The sequence below is a fragment of the Rattus norvegicus genome, chromosome 3 (assembly GCF_036323735.1).
Source record: "Rattus norvegicus strain BN/NHsdMcwi chromosome 3, GRCr8, whole genome shotgun sequence".
Taxonomy (NCBI): Eukaryota; Metazoa; Chordata; class Mammalia; order Rodentia; family Muridae; genus Rattus; species Rattus norvegicus.
Window position 1 is genome coordinate 188,477,517 of NC_086021.1, and position 27,059 is coordinate 188,504,575.

Here is a 27,059-nt window from a genome sequence, read left to right on the forward strand (position 1 = left end):
ACAGGGAGTGCTTTGTTTTGAGACTGTTTTAGCCCTGGACACCACTGCTCCAGTCCCTCAAAGGACGGGGTGATTAGAGCCCAGGGCCCGGTACTATATAGAACCTTTGGCTGCTTCTTGGAGCCTGCATATAGGGAACTTGTCAGACTATATTCTATAAACACAAACCCTGGAGGGCCCTTCCCTTGGGTATATGTAAACAAACACGGCAGGTACTGCTTAGGCTTCATTCAGGGAGGCCTGGTTAGACTTAAGTCAGACAGCCTGGGCCTGCTGAGCAGTCCTGGCTGCCAATGCTTGGTCAGGTTATTAGGGAGGTGGGAAAGGAGAAGGTAATACTATCTTGGACTGGCTCTTATCTTGTGGCTTGGGTGGACAACCTTTCCTGGACCATGTTGGTGGCCTGGGTGGCGGGGTTGTCCCTAGAGATTCCGCATCCTTGGGACAAGTGGTGGCTTTGGCCCAGAGATGTCCAGTGGGAAAGTATGGCCTGCAGAAGGGTTTGTCTATGGGTGGCACTAAAGGGTCAAGGAGTTCTTCTGACACTTAATGCTGCCTGGAAGTGCCCTGGGAGCCCTTGGTCCTGTTTCCCCTGTACCTAGCAATGGCAGGGTTTACTGGGAGCAGGCCCATGTCAGCACTACTCTCACCTGGGGTAACCTGCACCGCCTACCTTCCTGAGCCACTCCAGCCTGCATGGATTAGGCAAGCTCTGTCTCCCACCAAGTGTCATGGGTGGTGGAGTTAATGCTTGTTTGGCTGAAATCAATCTGTGACTTTGGCCAGCTGTTGGGAGCATAGGTTTTAGCATCAAGGGATGCTGGGCCACCAAGGATATCAGTCTCTCCATTCATGCTTCGCTCCAGACTTCCTGCCCCAAACAGCCAGACCAGGGGGAACTTTGGGTCAGTCTTGTACCTTTGAAACCATTAAGGCAATAGTCAGATTCTGTGTAATCACACCTGCTCACTTGTATTGTTACTCCCGTGTTAGCATCCCCTACTGTCAGACTGGTCCAGGAGGAAGGTAAGCAGGTTCCAGGGCACTCCGACCTGGTTTAGTTTGCAGGGGTTATGGTATGGATCTCAGAGCATGGGGATGGGTGTACACATGCCATTGCTAGGTACAGGAGAAGCAGGACTGCCAGGCTGGTAAAAGGGCTAACGGGATTTCTAGGCAGCATGAGGTAGAAAATACAGGGGAATCTACCCAAGGATCATAGTGCAGAGAGGAATGCTGAGCTGTGTGTGAATGCACGTAGCTATTTCAAGGTTCCTGTGAGCTACAGCTCACAATCTTTATCTGACTATGGGAGGGTCTGTAGACACTTAGGACCCTAGGTCCCATATCGTGGGTTGAAGCCCATGTGTAGTTGAAAATCAGACTGAGGCTGCACTGGACCCATGGGAACTCTGGAGTGGCTAGGTCATGAGTCATTCCTGAAGGCAAGAGAAAAGGGCCTTTTATCCCTGGCCCAGCCTACTGGGCCACCTCACCAAGTTACAGGGTGAAACCATGGGGGTTTCAAGATGGATCAAGAGAGCTTCATTGAGAGTAGAGCTTTCCCAACCTGTACTGGCTGGAATGGCCTCAGAAGGTGTGAGTAGTGTGGGCATGGGCCTGCTCCTAGTTCAAGGGCAAACAGGAAGAAAGGGAATAGATGTCACAGACCCCATCCTCAACCCCTAGTGACTGGTTGTCTAATGGTCCTTCCCCCAAATAGTCTGGTCAGAGGCTCCCTATGCCCAGTACCCAGAACTGCACACACTGGCCTTTATTCTCAAGAAGCCTCTGGGACCTCCTCTGCGGGACAAACCTACAGTCTCCCACTACCCCTGGTAGGATTCCCAGTACAGTGTGAAATGGGTCCTTTGTGCTGGGACCACCATCTCATTCTTGCAAACAAGTTCCAAGCAGCAGCTGATTGGAGGGGGAAAGCCTTAAGGGCGGGCCTAGTGGTGACATCAGGATAGGGAGCCTTTTCTAAGCTCCAGCCTTGTCACAGTGAGACCAAGAGGCATTGAAGAGTGAGGAACACTATCCTTGGAGCAGGAGGTCAGTGACTCAATTATGGTCCTTGGGCCGGGTGCATGATGGGGCTTACCAGGGAATCAACGGGAAGATTGGGAAATGTGCTAAGGCCCCACAACATGGTACCAATTGCAGCCTGGAGACCTGAGCATCTTCTCTGGGTTCTGTGAGGGTTATGTTCGTCAGCTGTGACCACCCTGACCATGAAGTAGGGAGGGGTCTGGCTTCAGAATGAGTCCAGAAGCCCGGGCCATTTCTGTGCACTTGGTAGGCAGATAGGCAGTGGTCCATAGCACTGATCCTTAAATTCCCTGGACAGATGCATATATACACTCAATTTTCCTAATGCTGTGGCCCTTTAAAAAGCTCCTCATGGGGGCTGGGGATTTAGCTCAGTGGTAGAGCGCTTACCTAGGAAGCGCAAGGCCCTGGGTTCGGTCCCCAGCTCCGAAAAAAAAAAAAAAAAAAAAAAAGAACCAAAAAAAAAAAAAAGAAAAAAGCTCCTCATGTCATGGTGACCCTCAATCATGAAGTTATTTTTGTTACTATAACTATCACATCTATACTTTTGATCACAACTATAATTTTGATACTATTATGAGTCATAATGTAAATATCTGTTTTCCAATAATCGTTGATAATTCCTGTGAAAGGGTCATTAGATGCCCCCCAACACACACATACACACACACACACAAAGGGGTCACAACTCACAGGTTAACTGCTATTCTTGGGTGTATTACCCTGCAGCCTTCCTACTGGTCTGGGCTCTGCTCACAGAGCTGGCTTCCCTGCAGAGGGTAACCTTGAGTATATAGGAAATGCAGGTGCTTTGTTCAGTGGGGTGGGGATCTGGGATCCTCAGGATTCTTCTCAGGCTCACAAATTTCAGGCTGGGTCATGCTTGTGTCCCCTTCTCCAAAATGCCACCCCTAGGTGGTGGACTCCCTACCCCATTGACCTCTCAAGTGTTATCTCCCAACTTCTGAGAGGTCTCAAGGGTTCCCCAGTACTTTTCATACCTACTGCGCCTGCTTCTGCTCTAACCAGAAATTGGTCTCACGTGCTTGAGGGCAAGTCACTCAATGTGATGACCTTGATGGTAGGAATCTATCTAAACCAATCCTAGACACCATGTGGGGCTGCTGGGTCCTCAAGGTCTTGTTACTCTGGTGATTCCTGCTGTGACTATGGGTTGTGGCTGTGAACACTGGAAGGGGCATGGGCAGATGTGTTGGACTGGACCCTTTCAGGGAGAATTGGCTCCCTGCAGAAGGAACATGGAGTTCACAAGGAGGTTGTGCAGCTAAGGGTCCATTGTTCAGCGGGACGCCTCAGCATGGCTTCAGTGCTGGTCTTCGATCCTCAGTCTTCATCGACATCTCCATAATGACAAGCCACAGGCCTCTGGGCATCACACATGTCTGTAGGGACATCCTGCTGGTCCATAGGAGTGGACGGAGAACTAGCTTTCTGGTCAGGGCAAGGGCAGATGGTTCCTTAAGTGCTGAAGGGCCTTGACCTCTCCTCCCACAGGCTGCTCAGTATGAGCCTCCAAGGCTCCTACCTCCGCTTCTGCCTCTGGATGTTCTTGGGCACCACCTTGGCACTGGGGCAGGGACAAGGTAAGGAGGCAACGCCCCCACTGCCTGCAGAGGAACTCTGCTGCAAGCCTTTGACTTGCCAGAAGAGGCATTGCCCTGTAGAGTAAATGCCAACTTAGCCGAGCTGTTGCAGCAACAGGCAAGCTGGTAAAACAGAGGAGAGAATCCCCACTCTCAGCTTTTGCCTTGACCTTTGATCTTGTGGTCTTTCAGCCTTGCTTAGGGAGGCTTTTCTGTCTGAGTTATTTCAAGATTACTGGCATACTCCACATCTGATCCAGAATCTATGTTTGCTTGGTTATTCTGTCAACTTTTCAGTGTGGTTTCAGACACTGCATGCATGGCTTAGTGGAGATCAACACTCCTGCTTCCTGCCTCCCAGGAAGAAAAAGCCTTCCTACACTGTCTTAGACGGGTGGTGCATCTCTCTTCTCCGTACATGTATTAGGACAAGCGTTTCCATCTAATCCCTTCCTATTTGGCCATTCCAGGCTCCCCCTGGGAAAGTCTCCCCTAGTATTTTCTATGACCCCCAAGGGATATGCACAGGACTTGCAGAGTCTGTGTTGCAGACTCCTTCTTGTGGAGCTGCTGGCTCAGGTGGGTCCCTGGAACGAATGTTTCTGTGTCCCCAGAGCCTTCACACTCATGGGTACATCTAGCTTCCAGGAGCAACATGTATGTTCCTCATGACACCTGACTGATTTGAATCTGTTTCTGGAATTACACCAAGGTCTAGCCTCATCCAAGTTAAAAACTTCTCCTACCACTGCTATCCACAGCACTGCCTGTGGTTCCAACTCAGGGTTGCCTGAAGCCTAACAGACCTCACTTCCCAGCAATTCCCCTTATCCAGGGAGGTGACTACCCCATGGCCAAGTCCCTCAGCTCCCTTTGTTCAGACGGAGGAACCCCAAGGTGGGGCCTGTAGGTTGAGGTTTCAATTAGGAGGAAGGCTTTGCTGTATGAACAACTTAGAGTGATTCTGTAAGGCCCACAAATACTGTTTCCCAAGCTCAGGTCTCAGCATGACAGGCTACCCATGCATGACTGGGGTGGGCTGGGGCCTCAGAGACCAGCTGGGAGGTGCAGCTGAGGTTAGGGAGGGGATCGTTACTGTACTGTTTCTGAGACGGAAGTTCTAAAATCCCCTAACACACTGAGGGAAGAAAACAGAAGGCTCTTTATGGGCAAGAGTGGGGATCCATGCTCACAGCTGGCCTGTCAGAACCCCCACCTCATCCTGACACATTCCTGCCTTTCAATAGGTCATGGTCAGAGCAGTCAAGCCCATCCAGAAAGAGTTCATTCTGAATGGGTTATTGTGTCTACCCCAGGCACCCCCTAGTCTTTGCCTATCTCTTTGTGCCCCAGCACATGGTGAGGAGACTAGAAGAGGTCTCTGTCCCCATTTTCCAAAAATATCTGTCTGCAGCACAGAGTCCGGAAGCTTCCTGGGAGGTCAGCACAGGCCCTACGGTCCTCCTCCTCCCCATTGACCATGGCTTCCCCCTCCTTCATGACAGGATTACCCTGTCTTTGCTTCTTTTCCTTTTGCTGTGGCAAAATGCTAACAAAAGCAACTTATGGGGTAAAGGTTTATTTTAGTTCATCATGGCAGGGAAGCCAAGGTGCAGCCAGTCACACTGCATCTACCATCAGAAAGCAAAAAAGGAGTGAATGCTAGTGCTCAACCCATTACCTCAGTTTCTTATAGCTCCTGCCAAGGGAATAGCCCCATCTGCAATTAAAACGTGTGTCTCCACATTGTTAATGTCAATTAACGAAATCAAGCTGCTTCCCTCTCTCTAATCCCCCCACAGGAATCCTTGGAGTCTGATATCCCAGGTGACTTTAATTCTCTAAAGCTGACGGTACTAGACATCACACTGCCATTCCTAGTTTGGGAGCTGAAGCTTGGTACACATCCCACACATGTCTACATGTAGGCACACCATGTGCACATAAGCAGACAGCCATCACCATAGTTCCAGCTGAGGTCCTACATCCAATCTGCTCACAAGGGATACATCCACCTAGCATATGCATGCGTGCGTGCGTGCATGTGCCTGCACACACACACACAGCTGCTTCTATATCCCTCGAGAGTGGGAGACCCAAGGCAGCTGCCAAGGCCCTGGGCTTTATCTCTGCATCTCCAGTCATCATAAGGCGTACACACACACACCGCCTTCCCCTGGGTGCTGGTGTGATCCTCCTTTGCAGTGGTGGAATTAGACCCCCTCCTCCTGAATCTACCAGTGTGGCCTTGTCATCAAAGATCACAAGGATGTGGGAGCTTCATGAGGCCACAAACTCTATAAAGACACCTAGGTGGGGCCGTATCCCTCCATGCCTCTTAGGGAAAACCTCCTTCTGGAGGTGGTCAGTTGGTCACTGGTAAGTCTGCTTCACACCCCAACTTCCAATCCTGTTGTTACAGTAAGTAGCCGTCTGAGGCTGGCAGTACTGCCCGAGGATCGACTGCAGATGAAGTGGAGGGAAGCAGAGGGAAGTGGCCTTGGCTATTTGGTGCAAGTGACACCTATGGCAGGTATGGAGAGCTCATGTCTCCCTACTAGGTTTTCTCTCCTCTTCCTTCTGTTAGGGCTGTTAGAAATGGGCCTGGGGTCTCAAGAGAATGAGCACACAGTGCAGAGTTTGTTATTCTGGATTTTGGCTAGGCACAAGGTTTTACTTCTGCAGAATGGAGTGTGGCTAAGCTTAAGTAAGTAACTGGGCACACCCAGCCAGAGATCCTAGTGTGGTTTTGTTCCTAATTAAAGAAGTCTTGTACTTCACTCTGAGTGATCAGAGCTAGGTCTCACATCCTTACATATTGGCTGACTTCAAACAGCATAGTTGATGAGCCAAGTGCAGGTTCTGAGGGCAGGTTGTAACCTGGTGCACAAACTTAGATCTCAGAAAAATGCTGAAGGTATACACAGGGACTCCCCATGCCCACCCTCGTAAGCCTTTAAAAAAGAAAGCAAATTTCTTTAAAGACGGAATCTCCTTTGTCTCATTAACACTTTGATATAAAAGACAGTGCACTCCATTTCCATTTCTTTTAGGCCCAAGGTTTTCCACTTGAATAAAGTTGTGGGAGTGAGTTCACACCGTCAGTAGAATTCACTGAGCCCGCTCTAGCCAGCTGCTCCCCTCAACGTCTCTGGCAGAGCTATTTCTATCATTTCTGTGCTCCTTTCCTCAATCACATGGAGCAGATGCAGCCAGAGGGGCCCCTGTATTCTCCTGTACCCAGCACCAATACACCCAGAAGGTGCCAAGAATGGCCTGGATCCTCCAGGCAGTAAATGTGAGATGGGAGAGTGCCTGAACCTCAGTTAGCCCTCCAGTTAAACAGGGAAAGGGCCATGATGACAAACTGGGTGTGGCAACGTTACACCTATATTCTAATACTCCAGAGACTGAGGCAAGAGGATCCCCTGTTCAAGGCCAACCTGAGTTACATAGATGCTGTATTTTTTCTGTTACGTAGAGGAAGATGAATAGCTTTAGCTCCATAAGTTAAAAAGCAAGCAAACAATGGTAGTAGGGTTGAGGATGTATCTCAGTAGTAGCATTCGTCCAGCATGTGTGAGGCCTGGAGTGAGTGAACCCCAGTATTGAAAAAGAAAAAAAACCTTAAACCTAAGAATTTAAGCACCCATATTAAGTTATATAAAACAGAAAAGCAAATTCAGATAAACTAGAAGAAAAGGGTAGAAAAAAAGGATAAATTATAAGAATAAAAAGAACAAAGCAAAGGGAATGTATAAAGCTAAAAGTTATAAAATACTAATATAGTAGAAAAGCTTCTAGAGGGATACTGACCAGAGCATTCTTTTTAGTCAGCGTGACAATCTGTCTCAGTAAAACATAGTCTTTTCTTACTTCTTCCTTTTAATTGAGTCTCACTGCATAGCTCAAGCTTGACCTGAACTCAGGAATTCTCCTGCCTCAGCCCGCTGCATGCTTGAGTTTCAGGCCTGTGCCACCACACCTGGCTTGAGTCTATCTTCTGCTACTATAACAGAAGCACCCTGGTCTGTGGCTCCCTGCCTAGACATTGCCTACTCTTGGACTGGGTGCAGGTCTGGGGACTGCCCACTGTGCAAAAACAGTGCTCTGTTCCTCCCAGGTGTGAATCATTTTTTATTCCCTATTGTTCGAGACACACAGGCTCTGTGAGCACATCCATAAGTCTAGGTATCTCTCCCAGATCCACTACAAGGTCACTTCTTCTGACACCACCCCACCCGCCCCCAAATAGAACAGGGATCCTTTGGAATCACCTGGTTTCGTTCTGTTCGATTCTGAGACAGGGTTTCACTATATATCCCTGGCCAGCCTGGAGGTTGCTTTGTTGACAAGACTAGCCTTGAACTCACAGAAACCTGCCTGTCTCTGCCTCTAGAGTAATAGAATTAAAGGATTGTATTGCCAGGCCTGGCTGTGATTTTTTTTTTTTAATGCTGGAATCTGTCCCTATCTTAGATGACAGTGTTCCAAAGAAGGAAAGGTGGGCGTTCTCCTACAAGACAGGTTCTCTGGCAGAGACCTCTTTTGGCTGCCAGAGATTCCCTTTCCCGTATCTTGCGCTCCCATCTGACATTCGTCCTGTTCTCTTCCCTGACCTCAACAGGGATTGGTTTGGATGATTTCTTATACTGTTACATAATCCATGTGTAATTCACATATCCATATGCACACACATATGCACTTCATGTACATGTATGCCTATATAGCATACATGCATGAAGGACATATAACTCACATATACACTCGTGCATTTTGTGTATGTGCACGCAAAGCATACATGCACTGCACATATACCTATCCGCATGCACACACATACATGAATACTACCTGAGTATACATATGCTCCGTGTATACGTATGTATGCAGACTTGCACAACACACACAAACATCCACTCACATCCACATATGCATACTCCACATAGTACATATGCAGTGGTACATGCACAAACATGTACAGCACACACACGTTAACATGGATACACACCAACCCACATGTATGCACTCACATGTACAGTAAATTTGGCAGCCTCAACAACTCTACCCCCACCCAGGGGACTTGGAGCAGGAGCTGGTACTGACCACCAAGACCCCCAAAGCCACTGTGGGTGGCCTGAGCCCTTCCAAGAGCTACACCTTACAGATCTTCGAGCTCACTGACTCTGGGCCTGTCCTGCTAGCACGAAGGGAGTTTGTAAGTAAGTCCTCCTGCAGCCAGATGGGTGGATTTGGTTGGAAGGCTTCTGGCTTGTGCCCTGAAGCATTTTGCCTGTGAAGTGCTTGGGTCTTTTTTCCTGTTCCCGGCATTGCTGCTCATCTCCCATGAGGCAGACAGCAAGTCTGTCGATTTGCCTTCCAGGAAGTGCACAAACCCCTAAGCTCTAAGCCCCTGCTCCTACACTGGGCTGGTGTCCTGACAGTCTCTCCTCTGTCTGCAGTTGAGGATCTAAAGAGCCAATCTTTGGGCAGAGGAAGCCGGAGGCTGGCAGGAGCCACCCTGGAGCCTCCCTCCTTCCCTCTGAGGGACCCAGACTCTGAGAAAACATCTGAGCCCAGCATTGCCTTCACCTCAAGCAGGGACCTTCCCATTCTCGGTGGGTCAGAGTGGGGTGAGAGTAAATCCTGGGGTAGGGGAAGTCCCGTGAAGCTTCCTGTGTCTCTTGTCATATAGCCAGAAGTTCTTGTTTGTATCTGACCACATGTTCTAGCTTTAATTTAGGATTACCTGATGTGTTCCTGGACTCACTAATCTCATGTACAGAGCCCTAGCTTTGGTCTGGGATGTACACAGTAGCAAGCAGTGACTCCTCCCCCTGCCTCCAGGAGTGGCCAGTAAGGATCAGAGGAAACTCAAGCAGGGCCTTGGAGTACAAGACTCTGCCCAGCCAACCCCAGACCTGGAGAGGCAGAGCCACACCGCAGTCTCTGTGGGAAAGCGAGGGAAGCTAGGTAAGCTCTGTCCTGTGGAGCCAGGTGGATTGAGGCTATGTCCTCATCTGTCTCCCATCACATCAGGATACTCCCTGCTCCAGCAGCACAGAGCCGTGGGAAGGCTGCTCTCCTCAGACTTGGGTATTACCCCCTCACATCCAGGCCCTGTACCCTGTTCTATTGTTATGGATAAGGTCTTCTGGTACACTGTTAGCCCTCCTCTGAGAGTCTTCCAGGCAGGCCTGGGCCTCCCCTTTAGAGTGAGGATAAGAAGCCACAGAGGAATCAGCTGGCTGTGTTCAGAAATTCCTTGAGGCCTGTCAGGTGCCGTCTTTGTCAAAGTATCAGGAGCCCCAGGTAGGAGCAGTTTATCTACAAAGAACTCTAGGGAGATGGAATGTCCCGAGGCCACAGAAGTTTCTGATTGCTACCCTCCCTGTCTGATCTTCCTGTCAATTTGCCCAGGTTGGGCTGTCTATGGTGCTGACAATCCCAGCCACACCAAGTAACACTACCTATGGGCATCTGGGCCTGGAAATGTGGGTACTGAAGCCTGCTCAACCCAGGGGCTAAATTGTCAGGTCCAGACAGTGCTGCCAGGGGCTTTAGATGGCAGAAGTGAACCCTAGAACTGAGGCTGTAATCAGCCTTCTGTGAAGGGATTTAGAGGAACTGAAACTCCAAACTCAGATACATGAGGGTTCTTCTAAGCCTGGTAAGGCACAAAGTCCCCCCCCACCAAGATCCCACAGAAAGGTATTTTGAGGGCTGCAGTCAGTTCTCCAATACTTGAGGTGTTCTCACTCCTTACTACCTGCCTCAGATGACCCCCAGTTCCAGTGCACACCCCCAACACCTGCTGACATAATCTTCCTGGTGGATGGGTCCTGGAGCATCGGCCACAACAACTTTCAGCAGGTGAAAGACTTCCTGGCTAGCATCATCACACACTTTGCAATAGGACCAGATAAAGTCCAAGTAGGTGGGTACCATCTCCTTTGCCCTGCCCTTGTGTGTGGGGGGTGGGGAGGATTGGACTTCTTGAGTTCTTGCCAGCAGAAGGGTGCTGCTCTCAGGAAAGGATAGTGACTGCCTCAGCCTCTCAAGATTAAGAAACCTGGCTGAAACCTGCTTGGCTGGGTCAGGTCCATAACTCACTTTGTGAGTCAGGGCTGTTGTTATGGTCTGCAGGAATGGCTAGCTTCCGATTAGTCCCTCTGATGATATCTCTGTGCAAGCCTTGGGCCCTGAAAATGTGTCATTTCCTGGGAGTGGGACTCCCAGAGGCCGTACTCAGAGCAGGGGATTCTGTGGATCTGGTTTTCAAAGCTGAGCCTTGGCATTGAGGATACAGTAGCACAGCACTTGCCTAGCATGCTTGCCCCCAGCGATGCAAAAAAGAAAGACCCCTTCCCCTAAAACCTCAACCTAGCAACCAAAGTCCACCCCTAGGTCTGACTCAGTACAGTGGAGACCCCCAGACCGAGTGGGACCTGAACTCCTTCCACACCAAGGAGCAAGTGCTAGCAGCAGTACACCACCTCCACTACAAAGGAGGAAACACGTTCACAGGTATGTCCTGGGCCTTGAGGTTTAGCTGTTCTAAAGCCTCTTGCCAACCCTTTTCTACCCTGTCCGTCCATGAACATTTGTGTGATGGGTGGGTGCTGAGCCCACTGCACACTTTACAGGTCAAAATCAACCACCACCACCCACCCCAACCTTTGGCAAACACGTGGAACTTTGGGCACCTTGTTGAGAGCAAGGGTCTGCATTGTTCAGAGGCGGCTTCTTTCTCGGTCCTACTTAGCAAGTGCCAGGATCAGCTGTGGTTGAGAGGGCGTCTGAGGTGGAGGTCCTAGTGGCCGTCCATCACTTTGTCCCTCATATTTCCAAGGCCTTGCCCTAACCCATGTGCTGGGGCAGAACCTGAAGCCAGCAGCAGGTGTCCGTCCAGAGGCAGCCAAAGTGTTGATTCTGGTGACAGACGGCAAGTCTCAGGATGATGTGCGCACAGCTGCCAGAGTCCTTAAGGACCAGGACATTGATGTCTTCACTGTGGGTGAGCCCACACAGTGCCTGGGCCCCGGGTTGGGATGGCTGTGGCTGGGGTGGGCTCTGGGTCACAGACACATCTTTACTCTGGCTTTACCATCTCTGCTAAAAAGCTTGGGTCCATTATAACTGCTGCCCTGCAACTTCCACACCCATAGGGCCCAGAGGTTGAGTGCTGCTCCATAGAGGTTCATGGCTACCCCTTGTAACAGCATCTGCAAAATCTATCCCTGCCTCCTCCCCTGCTGTGACACTCCCCAACTTCCTGCCCCCCTCCGACTCACAATGCAAGTGACCCTCATACTGGTCCCCTGCCTGGCACCTGCTGTCATACCTGACAGCTCTTCCCCTGCCCCATTTGCTCCTCAAGCAAGGACTGTTCCGAGTGGTCTCTGGGACGTCGACCACATTGGTTGCACTGTTTGATGGGAAGGAAACTCTAAGTGTAGGGAGTGTTCTAGGATCTCCTCTCTCCCAGGAGCCCCCTCTCTTATGGGTGGGTATCTGACACCAGCATCCACATAGCCTGGCCCACTTCTCAGAGCTCCCAGGGCTAAGCACACTGGCCTCCCCTGCCCCATTCCTATGCTCCACCGAGACCCCGTGGAATCTAGGACATATGTCTTCAGTGTGTGCCCTCCCCCACGCTGGGAACTCTGTTAGGTCCCTCCCCTGTGGTCTTGTCTGTAAATAGAATGAGAGTTCTCAGAGTGGCTTGTTGGTGCACACTTCCCCAAAGCAGGTGTGAAGAATGTCGACGAGGCCGAGCTGAAGCTCCTGGCATCCCAGCCGCTGGACATCACTGTCCACAACGTGCTGGACTTCCCTCAGCTGACCACCTTAGCCCCTCTGCTCAGCCGTCTTATTTGCCAAAAAATTCAGGGCAGAGGCCCAGGTAGGGATACAGCACCACAGTGACGGTGGAACAGGAAGATTGAGGCTATACTGGGGCAGTTTCATGGCCCAGAAGGGAGTGTAGCCTAAACCAGAGGGATTCCTCCTTGGATATGTTAAGGGTTGGGGTAGGGGGAGTTTCCTGTCCCTCCTGTATATGGCCACCAGGGGGAGTATGCGGACGTGCTTGCTTGGTTCCTGATTACCTTTCCTCACAGTCAAACCAGCGGCGGGTACTCGGATCCTGGACCCTCTCCCCACGCCCACCAGACTGACCCTGACCCACGTCACCTCATCCAGTATCCACCTGTCTTGGACTCCGGCCTTATACCCACCCCTCAAGTATCTAATTGTATGGCAGCCTTCTAGGGGTGGTGCCCCCAAGGAGGTAAGAGGAGGGGATCCCCTGATTCAGCTTCTGCTAAGACCATCCTTGGGAGTTGGGGCAGCTGGCAGGACTCAACCAGCATGGTTCAGGTGGGTTCCGCTGAGCTGTGCAGAAGGAGGGCCTATAGATGAGTAAGTCTGCATGAGAGAAGAGATCCAGGGTGGTGCTGGGAATGGGTAGCTACACATGGATGTACCCATCAGACTGGGTCAGAGTGTGGAGTGCCGGGCCATGACTGCAGACACCAGACTGGTTTTGATGACATGTTGCTAGATAAGTGGATGGTTTTACAGTCTCACCTGCCTCCATGGTGCCTGGTGTTGCTCCACGTGGGGACCTAACCTCCCAGGATGGTAGTACCATGTCTCCCAAGTCTACACCCTGTTGATGGGGTTTTCCTGCTCAGGTGGTGGTGGAGGGGCCTGTCTCATCCATGGAGCTTGGAAACCTGACCTCCAACACAGAATACTCGGTCTCTGTGCTTCCTGTCTACGAGAGTGGGGTTGGCAAGAGTCTGCAAGGACGGGCAACCACAGGTAAAAAGGTGACCTTCGTGTAGTCCTGCCCTTTGGGGATATAGTACCAGCATATGTGACTACAGACAGCTCTGGGTCTGAAGGATTCCCACGAGCCACAAGAGGCTTGGGATCAAGCCTCTCTGACCCATGTCCTCTTTTGAACACAGTGGCATCACACCAGGGCTCAATACTGCTGATGCTATGATGTCCTAAGGCACCCTTCCTGTCTGGTGACAGGACATGGTCGAGGCCACTGGCTCTCAGCCTGCTGCTGGACCTACAATGATTTCTGGTTAATAGCCCCACTGAGATAGGGCTCATGCACCCACACTCACCCACTTACAGAGGAGATCTGTTAGCGTATTCAAGGCTTTGCCGGTTGTGGTAGCACACACCTTTAATCCCAGCATTAGAGGGGCAGGTGAATCTCCGTGAGTTCAGGGCCAGCTTTGTCTACACAGCCAGTTCCAGGACAACCAGGGTTAGAAAGAGGGAACCATTTCTCAAAAGATAGAAACCTGAACAAACAAACAAGTAGGAAGAACAATATATAAAGAGAAGTTTACACCAAGATCATATTCATTCCCCAAAGGAAACTGCACATTTCACTGACAGCTTCACCCAGCCCTTACAACCTCGGCTCTGCTCTTTGCCTCTGATCTGCCTCTTCTGGTCATTCATAGAGACACCTCCGTGAAGTATGTGAGGGTTTGTGTGTGTGAACCTGGATACTACATCCCTTACCACGTCTGTAGCAAATTGCCTTAGGCCAGCGGGGTGACCTGGCTCCCCCAGAATTGTTAGCCGAAAATACAGCCCGCTGACATTTGAGACACATGTGACCTAGAATCCTGTACTCTGATTGGTGGTCGCTTACCTGGCTGTCTTTACAACCCTACCTACTCAAAGCCTCGTCACTGGAAAAGGGGCTCTGTTGCTCACGTATATGAGTTCTGCATGTGCCACAATCCCCCTGAGATTCTCCCGATGATCACCCCCTCCTCAGCACCCCTGCCTCCACCTGGGCCACTGACCCTAGCTGCGGTGACACCCAGAACTCTCCACCTTACCTGGCAGCCCTCTGCTGGGGCCACTCAATACTTGGTACAGTACTTGCTGGCTGCCTCCACTGGGGAGGAACAAAAGAGAGAGGTGAGAGGCAGGGAGGGAGAGGCGGGGTGGGGCAGATGGCGAGGCTCAGTGTAGAGAGACTACTGTGTCACCGTGTCCCTGCCAGGTACATGTAGGACGGCCTGAGGTAGTGCTGGACGATCTGGAGCCTGGCCAGGACTATGAGGTTTCAGTGCAGAGCCTTCGTGGACCAGAGGCCAGTGAGGCCCGGAACATCCATGCCAGGACCCGTGAGTATTGGTTCAGACGGTCCAGTGTTCTCAACCGTACTAATGCTGTGACCCTTTAATACAGTTCTCATATTGTGGTGACCCCCCCCAACCACGAAATTATTCTCATCACTAATCCATAACTGTGATTTTGCTACTGTTAGGAATTGTAATGAGTATCTATGATTTGGGATGATTTTAGGTGACCCCTATGAAAGGATCATTTGATTCCCAAAGGGTTTGGGACCCACATGTTGAGAATCTCTGACACAGCAGTTACCCTGTTCTGTTCTGTTCTGTTCTGTTCTCTAGCTTGCTCTAGGGTAGGAGATCACAGATAACTCTAGATGACCCATATGCCCTCAGGCTCAGTGCTTCCTACCCTTTCCTCAGTCGCAAGGGTAGGGGTGGCAGCTCCTGAGGCCTTGTTGTGTCTTGCAGCTGTCCCGGGGCCCCCAAGACACCTGAGTTTCTCAGATGTGCGCTACAACTCAACCTGTGTGTCCTGGGAAGCCCAGAGGCCTGTGCGCCTGGTCAAGGTCAGCTACGTCTCTAGCGATGGCAGCCACTCTGGGCAGGTAAGAGTGGGAGCCCAAAGTTTCAAGGGCTTCCTGGAGGATCCAGAATCCTAGGTAGATCAGCATCCACACAGGCATGGGGAGCCTAGCATCCTTAGGTTCTCACCCACATATTCTTCTTCCTGCTTGCTTATGCCTTAGTCCTTATCTGTTTAAGCTCCTTATCCATAGCCTTTGGGATGGTGCGAGGCAGTGTCAGTGGCATCCTAGCTCTCCAAGGGCTCTGTCTGGCAGGAATTGGGGGAAGACCTGAAGCAAAGACACAGACACATACTGTGCACGAGCACACATACATGTGCATGTGCTCATATACATGTGCATGAGCACACATACATGTGCACGTGCACACATGCATGCACACACACATGTACACGTGCACACATGCATGCATGTGCACACACATGTACATGGGCACACATACATGTACTTGTGCACACATGCATGCACATGTGCACACACATGTACATGGGCACACATACATGTACTTGTGCACACATGCATGCTCATGTGCACACACACATGTACATGGGCACACACATGTATATGGGTACACATACATACACATGTGCACACATACATGTGCATGAGCACACACACATGCATAGTGATTTCATACTGAGGCTTTGGTCACACCTGATTTATAGGCAGAATGTTTTGTGGGATTAAAAGGTGAGACAGGAGTCTCTACTCCTGGACCAGGCTGGGGATCCATGGCTGATTGCAATTTTCCCATTTTGGGAGTCACAGGCTAGCCCTGGCTATAGGTCCAGAGCTTGGGTTCCCACTCTGAGCTCAGGTTCCTGATAGGTCTGCCTACATCCCTCCCACAGATTCAGGTTCCTGGGAACGTTACCTCAGCTACTCTGGGCCCACTTTCTTCCTCTACCGTGTACACCATCCGAGTCACCTGTTTTTACCTCAGGGGTGGTTCCTCCGTGCTGACTGGCCATGTGACCACACGTGAGTCTATGAAGTCAAGGCTGGGGTACAGCCGGACTGTGTCCTTATGTCCTGCTAAAGGGCCTATGTTGGGTGTCTGTTCTGGCTGTACTAGGTCAGGTGGGGACAAGTGTCTGACAAGGGTCAGGGACATTCCTGCATGTAGCTGACCCTTGTCTAAAAGCAACAGCTAAGGTCAATATCTATACTCCATTTATACACCTTGTCTTCCAGAGAAAGCGCCTAGCCCTAGCCAGTTGTCGGTGACGGAGCTCCCGGGAGATACAGTAAAGCTGTCATGGTTGGCCACTGCCTTGTCTGGTGTACTTGTTTATCAGATCAAGTGGATGCCCTTGGGAGAGGGGAAGGCCCATGAGGTAAGGACTCGGGGTCAGGTGACCTTTCAGAGAAATTACTATGGCCCTAGATCCCAAGGGCAAGTGAGGCTTAGGCTCTGTGCCCATCCCAGTCTTGTATCCTGAGTCTATTTGTCTGTTAATAGCCTGTGACCCCTGTACTCTCCTTTCTCCAGATCTCTGTCCCAGGGACCCTTGGCACAGCCATCTTGCCTGGTCTGATGAAGCATGTGGAATATGAGATCACCATCCTTGCCTACTATAGGGACGGCACTCGCAGCGACCCCGTGTCCCTCCGCTACACCCCCTGTAGGTGGTCTATCACCTACATTCAGACAGTCTTGGGACAGGAGCAGGACAGAGGGGACTCAGGCCTTCCTTGGTCCACATATACTCTCAGGACATCATATTCTCAGACTCAAGTCAAGCAGGCTACCTGAGTCCCTGAGACTCTGGGCTGGACCATTGTATCTGAGCCCACAAGGGGAACAGATCTTGGGGTGGCTAAGTCCAAATTCCCCAGCTGGGTGACACAGCTTCTATGCAAGACCTCCTAGGAGTATTGGGGAACTCAGCAGGGGCATTGTGTAGAGTCAGGCAGGTCAGGGGCCTAAGACATGGTGCAAGGCCACCTGGCTAGCTGGCCTTCTGGCTGTGGGTACCTCCAGTCTGGAAAGCATTGAATTCCATATTGCCTGTGCCTGGATAGCTGCAGCAAACAGGAGCCCCCCATCCAGCCTGGCCTTGTCCTCGGAGACCCCCAACAGCCTGCAGGTCAGCTGGGCACCACCAAGTGGCCATGTCCTCCATTACCGGCTCAACTACACACTGGCCTCAGGCTCTGGACCAGAGAAATCGGTGAGCCACCCAGGGATTTAGGTGCTGGTTTTTATCTATCTACCGAGGGTAGCAGCTTCTTTGTGGAGGGAAAGATAGGCAGAGGGAATACAGCTTCGAAAGGAGAAGGAGGTCTAAGAGGAGAGGCTCAGAGGCCTCCTCCTCCTCCTCCCACAGATCTCTGTACCAGGCACCAGGAGCCATGTTGTACTTCGTGATCTGATGTCTGCCGCCAAGTACAGGGTCCTGGTCTCAGCTGTCTATGGAGCAGGGGAGAGCATGGCAGTGTCTGCCACATACCGCACAGGTTAGTGGACACCAATGCCGTAGCTCTTTCTAAATACCAAGCCCAAGCCAGACTCGGTCCAGCTAGATGCTAGACCTAGTCAGAGTTCAAAACTGGTCAGACCCCAGAGTAGGCTAGATACTAGATTCAGTGAGACCTCATAGCCAGTGAGGCCCCAGAAACAGTGGCACCCCAGAGCTGGTGAGACCTCAGAAGCCACTGAGACCTCATAGCCAGTGAGGCACCAGAGCCAGTGAGGTCCCAGGCACAACATAGAAGGTAGAGGCTGTGGACAGCGGGGTACCCAAAGCAAATAGAAAAAGCTGGATTAGAGTAACTGTGGGATGCCTAGAAAATATGGAGAGTTCTGCCAAGAAGAGACCTGCCCTTGATGCCACAGGACATGAGCAGGTAGGTCTCTGGTGGCCTGGTGTCCTCCAACCCACAAGGCCAAGCTCAGCTGGGAGACACAGCTGCTCAGAGCATAGGACCTTCAGAGGCTGTGAAGCCCACTACCTCAGCCGTAGTGCCCCCTTCGGGGTCATCCACTTATAATCCAAACGCTTATCACAGTTAGTCCCTCACTGCTCAGTGGATGCCACCATGCCTGGAGCCCTGACTGTGACGTCATCTGCCTTGTACTGGCCACAGGATCAGCCTGTACCGCCACCTCAAGGCCTATGCTGTTTCCAGTCATCTCCCTGACCCTACCATCTGGTGCCTGGGAGTCATTTGGAGCCCATAATGTCTTTAGGCAGAGTCCCCAGTGGAACCTTGGGTTTTGGCCTGAGGTGTGCAGGGTAAGCAGTGGCATCCGCTTGCTCAGTGTGACCCAGGATGACAGTGAGGAATGGAGACAACAGGGTTGGTGTAACGAAGGGGGGCAGGTAGAGCAGACGCCTACTTGAGCCTAGGTCCACCTGTGCTCACCAGAGGCCCGACATTGCCCATGAAGTGGTCCTTCTGGTAGTCGGGCTAGCTTTGCTGTGACTCACCGGACCTTCCATATCCTCTCAGCAGCCTGCCCAGCCCTGCACCCGGACAGTTCCCTCTCAGGTAGGTCTGAGACCAGCTGTGCTCTGTTGTTTGCTTGCTCTGAATTTCTTGACTCTTCCGAGGTTGGGGCAGGGTCATAGGGCATCCAGGATCCAGGATCAACTACAGGGTGCCGGTCAAGGCCCGCACCTTCTCAGATGACCCACAAGGCTGACGGGGAAGCTTTATTCCTGCTTCACCGTGGGGGAACGGAGGGTTCCAAAGTTAGCAAAGTTAGCATCCGCACATGCAGGGCAGAGGCAGAGCTGTCTAGGCACATTCAGGCCCTGGTGCCAGGCACCCGGGGTAAGGAATGCAAAGCCTGAAGTCCTCATGAGTGCTATGCAAGAGGGTGGAGAGTGCTTAGCATGAGGCACAACAGGGAATTCTGCCCAGCAGTGGAGTGCCTCAAGAATACAGGGTAGGTAGATAGGCTTTGCAGTATGAAAGCTATACGTCACCTGCGTCCAGTGAGAGAGCCTGCCTGGGGCTGCCATTGCCCTGAAGCTGGCAGGGATGGGTAGACGTGGCTACTTCCTTGAAATAGGCCTCAGAAGGGCTGAGCCCCTACACCTGATGGTACACAGTTAAGCACCAGATACATATGTGATTTCACTCTCTCACTTGTGCCAATTAATGCTGTATAAGGAGCTGGCACTTAGAGGAACCCACCATGACACTGATCACCCCCATGGCTCATAAGCCAGCCTCAGCCTATAGCTGGGGTCCTCAGGCTACAGAGAGCAAAGGGGGTTGCCTGAGGCTTCTGTGCTGGTCAGAGGGGGAACTCAGCAAGGTCTGTCTTAAAGAGAACAGACTTGGAGCTGGGTTGGGGCAGAGTGTGGCAGGTGTGTGGCAGGGTCTCCACTGTGCCCGTATCTGCCTTTCCAAGTTGGAATATTTGGGTGAGCAATTTCCCTGGTGTCAGAACTGGGATTGAGGAAGGGGAACGGTTTGGCCTGGGGTAGATGTCAGCTTGGCTAGAAAGGGGCTAGATCTTCTTTGGAGAGCAAGGCAGTGCTGGTCCCATGGCCACCTTCAGGACCCTGCTCCAGCCTCTTACTGTCCTGGTGCCCCCAACTCAGGTCGTCTTCTCAGGCCCTTTCTTCTAATAGCCTGCCACCCCTCTCCAAGTGGAATCTTTGGCCCCACTTCCTCCCTCTCCCCTGATTGTTCCTAGTCACCATTCTCTGTTCCACCAGGGTATGACCTGATGATGGCCTTTGGCCTTGTGGCAAAGGAGTATGCCTCTATTCGAGGGGTGGCTATGGAGCCCTCAGCCTTCGGTGTGGCCCCAACCTTCACTCTCTTCAAGGATGCTCAACTGATGCGGCGGGTCAGGTGTGAGGGGGCTGAGGGAGATGGGGGAACGAGAGGGGGCTGTGCAAACTTGGGTGGGAAGAGCTGGTATGGGGCCTGTCACAGAGTGGCCGTGACCTTGCCCCAGAACTGATACCATGTCAGTAGGCCACAGACTGGCGCCAGCTCCGTGTGCTCCAGAAAGTCTCATTTGACAGATTAATAAAGTCTTGCGTGTGGAATTAGGTTCTGTGCCCAGCATGACTTGAAGCCACTCATGGCTCTTTTTCCTATGTGGCCCAGAGATCATTCACATTCACAAAATTCTGCATAGAAGCCACGGTACTGTTCTCTCTCAGAGTTGTGTATAGTCCCTGTGTCCTGACTGGCAAAGCTATCACCATCCTAGGTTTGTAAGACGTGGGTGCTTTCCAAGGAGCCATGGGAAGACCCACAGAGCCCACAGTATCTAGTAGGCACCCGTATCTGCTTGTCCCACGTTTTCAGTCTGAACTTTGGTGTACACGGTATGACTGAGAACAGGGTCACTTCCCAAACCTGAAAGTACTGAGGCCTGGGCATGTAACAAAAATATAAATAAACCTCACAGAGGCAAAAGCGTTGACCTTCACGCCACTATCATGTGCTCCCATGAGCAGGAAAGGAGACCACAAGTAGACTGGGCATGGCTCGAAGCAATTTGGGGCCCAGGTGCAGGCAGCAAGCTGGGGAATCTCATTCCTGCTTATGCCCCTCCATGAGAACAGCTAGAAATTTCAGGCTGGTGCATGCAGAAGCTTCCTGGTCAAGCAAGAGAGAGGCTTGGGGGAGCCCTTCCTGTGTGCTCATTTCTCTACAGATGCATAACTCAGTGATTAGATACAGGTGAGCATAGCTACCCTTCCAACATTTATTTCATTGTATTACTGTGAAAGCAAAGTCTTCTCCTCCCGTCTTATGAATGGCATGGCTGGCGACTATCTGTGGCCATCCTCAATGAACCCACACTTCAGTTCTTTATGCCCTTCGTTCTCCGAACTTAACATTTCAGTGGCTTTTCCCATTCAGTATCCCCTACTGTTCCTATCCCGAGGTGCATGCATCCCTCCCCATCCTCAGAGCCTAGCTTCATTTCTCACTCAGAATTTAATGGTCACGCTGGATGACTCCATTTCTTGCCTCCAGTGAATGGAGTACAGTGACCACAAAGTCCGATTTCATTTCCTTTGTACCCAGGCATGGACTTGCAGCATCATCTGGTGGTTCTTATTTTTGTTTTGTTGAGGATCCTCCATTCTGTTTCCCATAGTGCCTGTACTAATTTACCCTCCCAACCCTGTGCAAGGCTCTCTCTCCACCAATGCTCAACAGGCTTTGTTTTCCTGACTGACAGTGATATCGAGAACTTTTCCATCTATATGACCTACTTGCACACTTTCCTGTGAGAAGTGTCCTTTGAGGCAGGCATGGCCATTGGCACATGTACATTGTGCTTGACCTTGCCTCACAGTCCTCATGCATCCCTGGTCCTCATGTCAGGCTTGGCATACATGTCTGCCCCTCATCTTAATGACTATCTCTTGGATCCCTTCACTGGCCTCTTCTTTCCTTCCTTGTCTTTGCTACAGATGTCCCTCCTTCCCACTCTGCCCCACTTTTGTGCTGTTGTGAGAGTTTCCAACTTGGGTAGACCTAAATGACATCCATCCCTCCCTTATAATCCCCACAGGAATCAATGAATTAATTGGGCTCACTCACAGAGCACGGGTGAGAGGCTACTTACAGGAGCCTAAAGCAACTCCACCAGAAGCCTTTACCCAGTGCAAATGGTGACTACCACATAGCCACATAAATGGATTTCCCCTTCAGTTAATTTCTCCCAAACTATAGACCCTAGAGATCCAAGGCAACATGCAGTTAGGGCAGAAGTGCATGCAAATGACTGTAGAGGGAGTGGCCAGAATCTCAGGCAAGATTCCAGTGATCCCACCCCCTCCTCTGGGGGATACCAACAATGAGTAGGTCCGGTTACATGGCCTCTGGTTAGAAGGCATAGCTGATCTGATGAAGACAGCAGCTGTTTTGTTTGGAGGACCATGTTTTACAACATGCATCTTCATTGATGGTGGGGAAGTTCTGTCACAGAGCAGGCTGTTCTATCCTTCAAGTCCAAAATCTAGTCTGGTGGTTCAACTGGTCAGGGGACTGGACTCATGAGGCAAAGCCACCTACCTCCCCTGGAGTACAGGCAGTTGAGGTGGTCTTGTTTCTGCCTCTCTTGTCTCCCCCACTGTATCTGTCTCTACACTTACCACAAAACTTGACCAAAGCTGCCTACACTCTCCTTGTTCCTTGTGCCTTCCTTGTTCCTCTCCTAAATGAGTGACTTTTCCTGTAGCCCTCTGTCTATCCATTTGCCTTTCTGGGCTTCAAAAGAGGGCAGGACAGATGACTAATTTCCTCAGAGTGCCCACTTAACACAAGTGGCCCCCATCGTGACAGCTGCTGCAAAAGGAGACTCTGGCTGCTGAGAGCGCAGGAATCCTTTCTGTGGTGAAACAGAGAGCTGCCCTAGGAAGGATCACATGATCATCATGGTCACTGTACGCGGAGATCTGTAGAGTTATTGTGTGCATGGTGGCACCTCAAATCCTAGAACTCAGGAATCTGAGAAATGATCACTCTGACTCTAATGCCAGCCCAGGCTCTGTAGTGAGTTCTTGCCCCCAAGGAAAACAAAAAGAAATAAAGGCTCACGGCTGAGCTGGTGTTTTTATAGCTCTTGACTTTTATCCTGAGAGCAGATGAAAGGCAAATAGTGAGGTGCAGACTGATAACAATAATTTTACTAGTGACTCGAGACTCCATTTTTTTTTTTTTTTTTGCTGTTATTCTGCCCTTAGCCTGGATTGGCATGGGCGAAGACTCCCCCACAGCACATGTACTCAAAGGGAGCAACCCTTGCACAGGGACCTCCATTATAGTCTTGGCCTGGCTTCAGGGAGCAGAGGGTCTGTTGGCCCAGGGGCATTGGCACTTCTTGTTAAACATTGACAGTTTTGGGCGGGTGGGGGTGATTTGTTACACTTCCATGTTCTTTATGGAGGAATTGAGACAAGAAGACCTGTGCTCAGTCCCCTGAAGTCTGTTCCAACCCTTGTCTCTCCAGTGACGTCCACCCAGCAACCCTGCCACCAGAACACACCATTGTCTTCCTTGTGCGTCTACTTCCTGAAACACCCCGGGAAGCCTTTGCACTGTGGCAGATGATGGCTGAAGACTTCCAGCCTATCCTCGGGGTTCTTCTGGATGGTGACTGTGGACCCCATATCGCCCTTGGCAGTTGGGAGGGTTGGGGCTGCTGCCTACTTTCTTAACCTCATGGAACATGAGTCCAAGGATGACAAAGCCCCAGACCAAGTTGTGGGTCTCCCCAGGCAGCTGGGCAGGGACACCCACCATCAGTGAGAACAGATACCCTGGCTATCGCCATGGCTTTGCACTGTGGAGGGGCCCTGCTTGGCCTTGGGTAGGGCCTTTGATCTGTCACTGCTGCCTTCTTCCAACCATTCTCATCTGCTCCGTATCCTCCCTGGCAGCTGGCAGAAAGTCTCTGACTTACTTCAACCATGATTCCAGAGCAGCCTTGCAGGAGATCACCTTTGACCTGCAGGATGCAAAGAAGATTTTCTTTGGAAGCTTCCACAAGGTCCTGGGAACTGCCTGAGCCCCGACCCTCTGGCCTATACCTCCCTGCATGTGGTTGTCTCCTCTACCCTGTTCTGATTGTCCATCCTTAATTTGGGTCAGAGAGCAAACTCTTCTTTTTGGGAGGCTCCTGCAGCAGCTTTCTCTGGGAAGCTAAGGCCCCAATAGGTTCCACAGTGGGGTCAGACTCACAGGAGTCTTTGCATTGGTCCTCTTAATCTGTTTTGATGTGATCTGGGATGGGAGACTTACTATGGTTTCTGCAGGTACATATAGCTGTAGGCCACTCTAAGATCAGACTTTACGTGGACTGTCGGAAGGTGGCTGAGCGGCCCATTGGGGATGCTGGCAGCCCACCCACAGCTGGTTTCATCACACTAGGGAGGCTAGCCAAGGCCAGAGGGCCACGGAGCAGCTCAGCCACAGTGAGTCTGGGCCTTGTCTCATTGGATGGGTGGGCTCTGCCTATAGGTCCTGACCTTCCCTACTTCTCAGTTCCAGCTCCAGATGTTGCAGATCATGTGCAGCGATACGTGGGCGGACAAGGACAGGTGCTGCGAGCTTCCTGCATTGGTAGGTGGTGGCAAAAAGGCCCTAGACACTGTCCCTTGGCCCCGTGGGAATGCCACTAAGGCTCTGTAACACAGAGTCCGGGGTAGATGGCCTGTCCTGATCCACTATGCTGAGAGAGACGAAAGCAGGCTTTCTGAATGAGGTATCCAGGGGTCTGATAGGAAAGTCCCACAGGCTTTGGGGGAAGGCCAAGCAACGTCATCTGTTGTTATTATAGCTACCATGTACTGGAACATCCAATTTCCATCAGTGACACCTATGTGTCAGGTAGAAGTCCCTGGTCAGCCCTAGAGAGCAGCTTCTCTATAGGCCCAGGTGGAGGCTCATTCAGGGAGGCTGTGGGACCCTGCTAGGCCTGCTGGGGACTTGGGAGCTTTCCTCACTAGTCCACTGGGATCCCATACTGAGCGGACATGCTAGGAGCCTGGAAGAAGAGTGAGAAAAAGGAGATACCATCATGCCATGGGGTTCATGTGAGTGTCTAGGAAGGGCACCTGAGCCTGCTGCATACACAGGTCCTGGCAGCCCTCACTCCGACCTACCCTACCTCTGGTGATGACCCCAGAGGTCTCCTGGAGTCAGGTGTCCTTTGGCCATGCCGAGTCTTAAATCAGATGAGATCCAGTTAGTGGTTCACTAAGCAAATGATCTCTTTTCTTCCAGAGGGATGGAGAGACATGCCCGGCCTTCCCTTTAGCCTGTACCTACTCATCTGAGACCCCTGGGCCACCAGGGCCCCAAGGCCCTCCAGTGAGTCCGACATCTCCTTCTCTAGGGGTCACCAGCGACTTATGCTGCCATTGGTGGAGGTGGAGTGGTCTATCTATGCCCCTCACCTCAGCCTTCAGGAAACCAGACCCACCAGCAGCCCCCCACAGATGTGCTACACAGAGGACAGGCTTCCTTAGGTTTCCTCCATGAGTATCAGACCTGCCATCCCAGTGTAGCCAGTCCCTCTGCATAGTGGCTGAGATTTTTCTCTCTTAGATGTACCCTCCATCTGCGGGCAGATGTTGGCCTTTCTCTGACAGAATGAGTCCAGGTCCAGCTGGTCTCCAGGACAGCACTGGTGGTGGCTGGTGGGCTATCATGTGGCAAACTACAAGCCACAGCCTGGCAGACAGCTGTGGAAAATGACTGGAAAGGAGTTGGCCAGTACTATGAGCCCTCTACCTTGGGCAGGCCATGGCCTCCTTAGAGGATGTTCACACCTCTTCTGGTCCCCTCTCTCTGCAAGCCCAAGACTCCTGGGCCAGTTTTGTAGAATGGCAATGCTTCCAGAGTCAGTGGTCACAGGACAGGTGTCGAGAGCACTTACTCTGCACTTGGTGGTCCACAGGCATCATTGTATATAGGCCCAGGGTGTGATTTCAAATCTGCTTCACTCCATTGGATGCTCAGCAGTGATGAGGAGGGCAGTAAAGACATCTTCAACCTTTGAGGGTCCTGTTTCTCCCAGCAACACAAATAGGCATCCTTGGCTGGAGGAGCTGATGATCAGAGGGAGCTTGAGTGTGACTGTCTTAGTCAGGGTTCTCTTCAGTCACAGAACTTATGGGTAGTCTCTATATAGTAAGAGAACTGGTTGATGACTTACAGTCTGTAGTCTGACTCCCCAACAATGATCAGCAGTGGCTGTGAATGGAAGTTCAAGGATCTAGCAGTGGCTCCATCCCATGAAGCAGGCAGGTAGGCAGGCAGGCAAAAAGAGACTCTTCCTTCTTCCAATGTCCTTATGTAAGTCTCTAGCAGAAGGTGTGTCCCAGATGCTAGGTCTGGGACATGCTTCGTCCCAGGTGACCTTGAACTCAGATCTCTTTGCCTTAAGCTCCTAGGATTCATAGCCACTTTGCTTCAAGATCTCCATACCAAGATCCAGGTCAGAAACTTGTATCTCCCAGCCTCAAGATCAGGATCGAAAGTGAGCCTTCCATTTCTGGATTATAGTTCGTTCCAGATTTAGTCAGGTTGACAACCAGAAATAGACACTACAGTGACTGAGGATTATGATGGAGCTGATACTCAGTCCTGTCTATATTTTTACAGGGCCTCCCTGGAAGGAATGGCACTCCAGGACAGCAGGGACACCCAGGACCCAAGGTAGGTCTGGTGGAGTACAGGAACCATGTGCCTGATCTGGCCTGCAGTGGAAGGACCTCGTACATTCAGAGCACAGGGAAGGGCTCCCCACTGTAGAAAAGCAGGGATCTGTCATCCCAGGGCAATCAGGGATCCTTTTGTGGTCCCCTGTCACTGCTGGACACCTGGCCCTGAACCTGGTGTTCACTGAATATTTGCTCTTCACCCACTCACATGGGCAGGACCACCCACATGGCACAGGTGGGGAAACTGAGGCTTGGGAGGGCCAGTGGGTGTGTCCATACTCTGGGTATGTCAGAGTACGGATGCTTTTTTTTTTTTTTTTGGAGATGTAAAATTAATATCTGTACCAACTGGGGTGGCTCCAACAGGCCCCACCCCCAAAAATGATTCATTAAAGTTAATCTTGATGAATAGATTGAGTTTATAAGGGATTAGTCAGAGACAAATATAGGCAGCGTTTTGCCCCTCCGTTTGAATCTGGGGAGCACTGCCTAGTCTTAAAGCAACAGAGATAACCACGGGTTTAGGATGCGTGCCGCGCA

The 27,059-nt window shown here is 51.3% G+C and overlaps 1 protein-coding gene across 12 annotated transcripts in view; it reads left to right on the forward strand.

Annotated features, from left to right (window-relative positions):
- Positions 1-146: 146 nt before the first annotated feature.
- Col20a1 (collagen type XX alpha 1 chain) overlaps positions 147-27,059 on the forward strand; it is a 34,664-nt gene continuing 7,751 nt past the window's right edge. For 4 of the 12 annotated variants that reach the window (XR_010064639.1, XR_010064640.1, XM_039106762.2 and 1 more), the window contains exons 1-26: positions 147-6,189; positions 8,732-8,875; positions 9,116-9,271; positions 9,501-9,626; positions 10,432-10,590; positions 11,061-11,180; positions 11,506-11,670; positions 12,403-12,558; positions 12,776-12,945; positions 13,352-13,481; positions 14,470-14,615; positions 14,701-14,824; positions 15,245-15,381; positions 16,212-16,341; positions 16,555-16,697; positions 16,853-16,985; positions 17,386-17,534; positions 17,691-17,820; positions 18,817-18,855; positions 20,037-20,175; positions 23,303-23,445; positions 23,733-23,842; positions 24,108-24,266; positions 24,337-24,414; positions 25,078-25,164; positions 26,461-26,514. Coding sequence is in view for 9 of the 12 variants with exons in the window: in XM_039106762.2 (XP_038962690.1) it covers positions 5,988-6,189; positions 8,732-8,875; positions 9,116-9,271; positions 9,501-9,626; positions 10,432-10,590; positions 11,061-11,180; positions 11,506-11,670; positions 12,403-12,558; positions 12,776-12,945; positions 13,352-13,481; positions 14,470-14,615; positions 14,701-14,824; positions 15,245-15,381; positions 16,212-16,341; positions 16,555-16,697; positions 16,853-16,985; positions 17,386-17,534; positions 17,691-17,820; positions 18,817-18,855; positions 20,037-20,175; positions 23,303-23,445; positions 23,733-23,842; positions 24,108-24,266; positions 24,337-24,414; positions 25,078-25,164; positions 26,461-26,514 (3,429 nt within the window). In the remaining 3 variants the exon portion in view is untranslated. Of the gene's footprint in view, positions 6,190-8,731; positions 8,876-9,115; positions 9,272-9,500; positions 9,627-10,431; positions 10,591-11,060; positions 11,181-11,505; positions 11,671-12,402; positions 12,559-12,775; positions 12,946-13,351; positions 13,482-14,469; positions 14,616-14,700; positions 14,825-15,244; positions 15,382-16,211; positions 16,342-16,554; positions 16,698-16,852; positions 16,986-17,385; positions 17,535-17,690; positions 17,821-18,732; positions 18,856-20,036; positions 20,176-23,302; positions 23,446-23,732; positions 23,843-24,107; positions 24,267-24,336; positions 24,415-25,077; positions 25,165-26,460; positions 26,515-27,059 lie in introns of those variants that run through there. The other 8 variants (XM_039106764.2, XM_008762603.4, XM_039106763.2 and 5 more) reach the window with 8 other exon arrangements.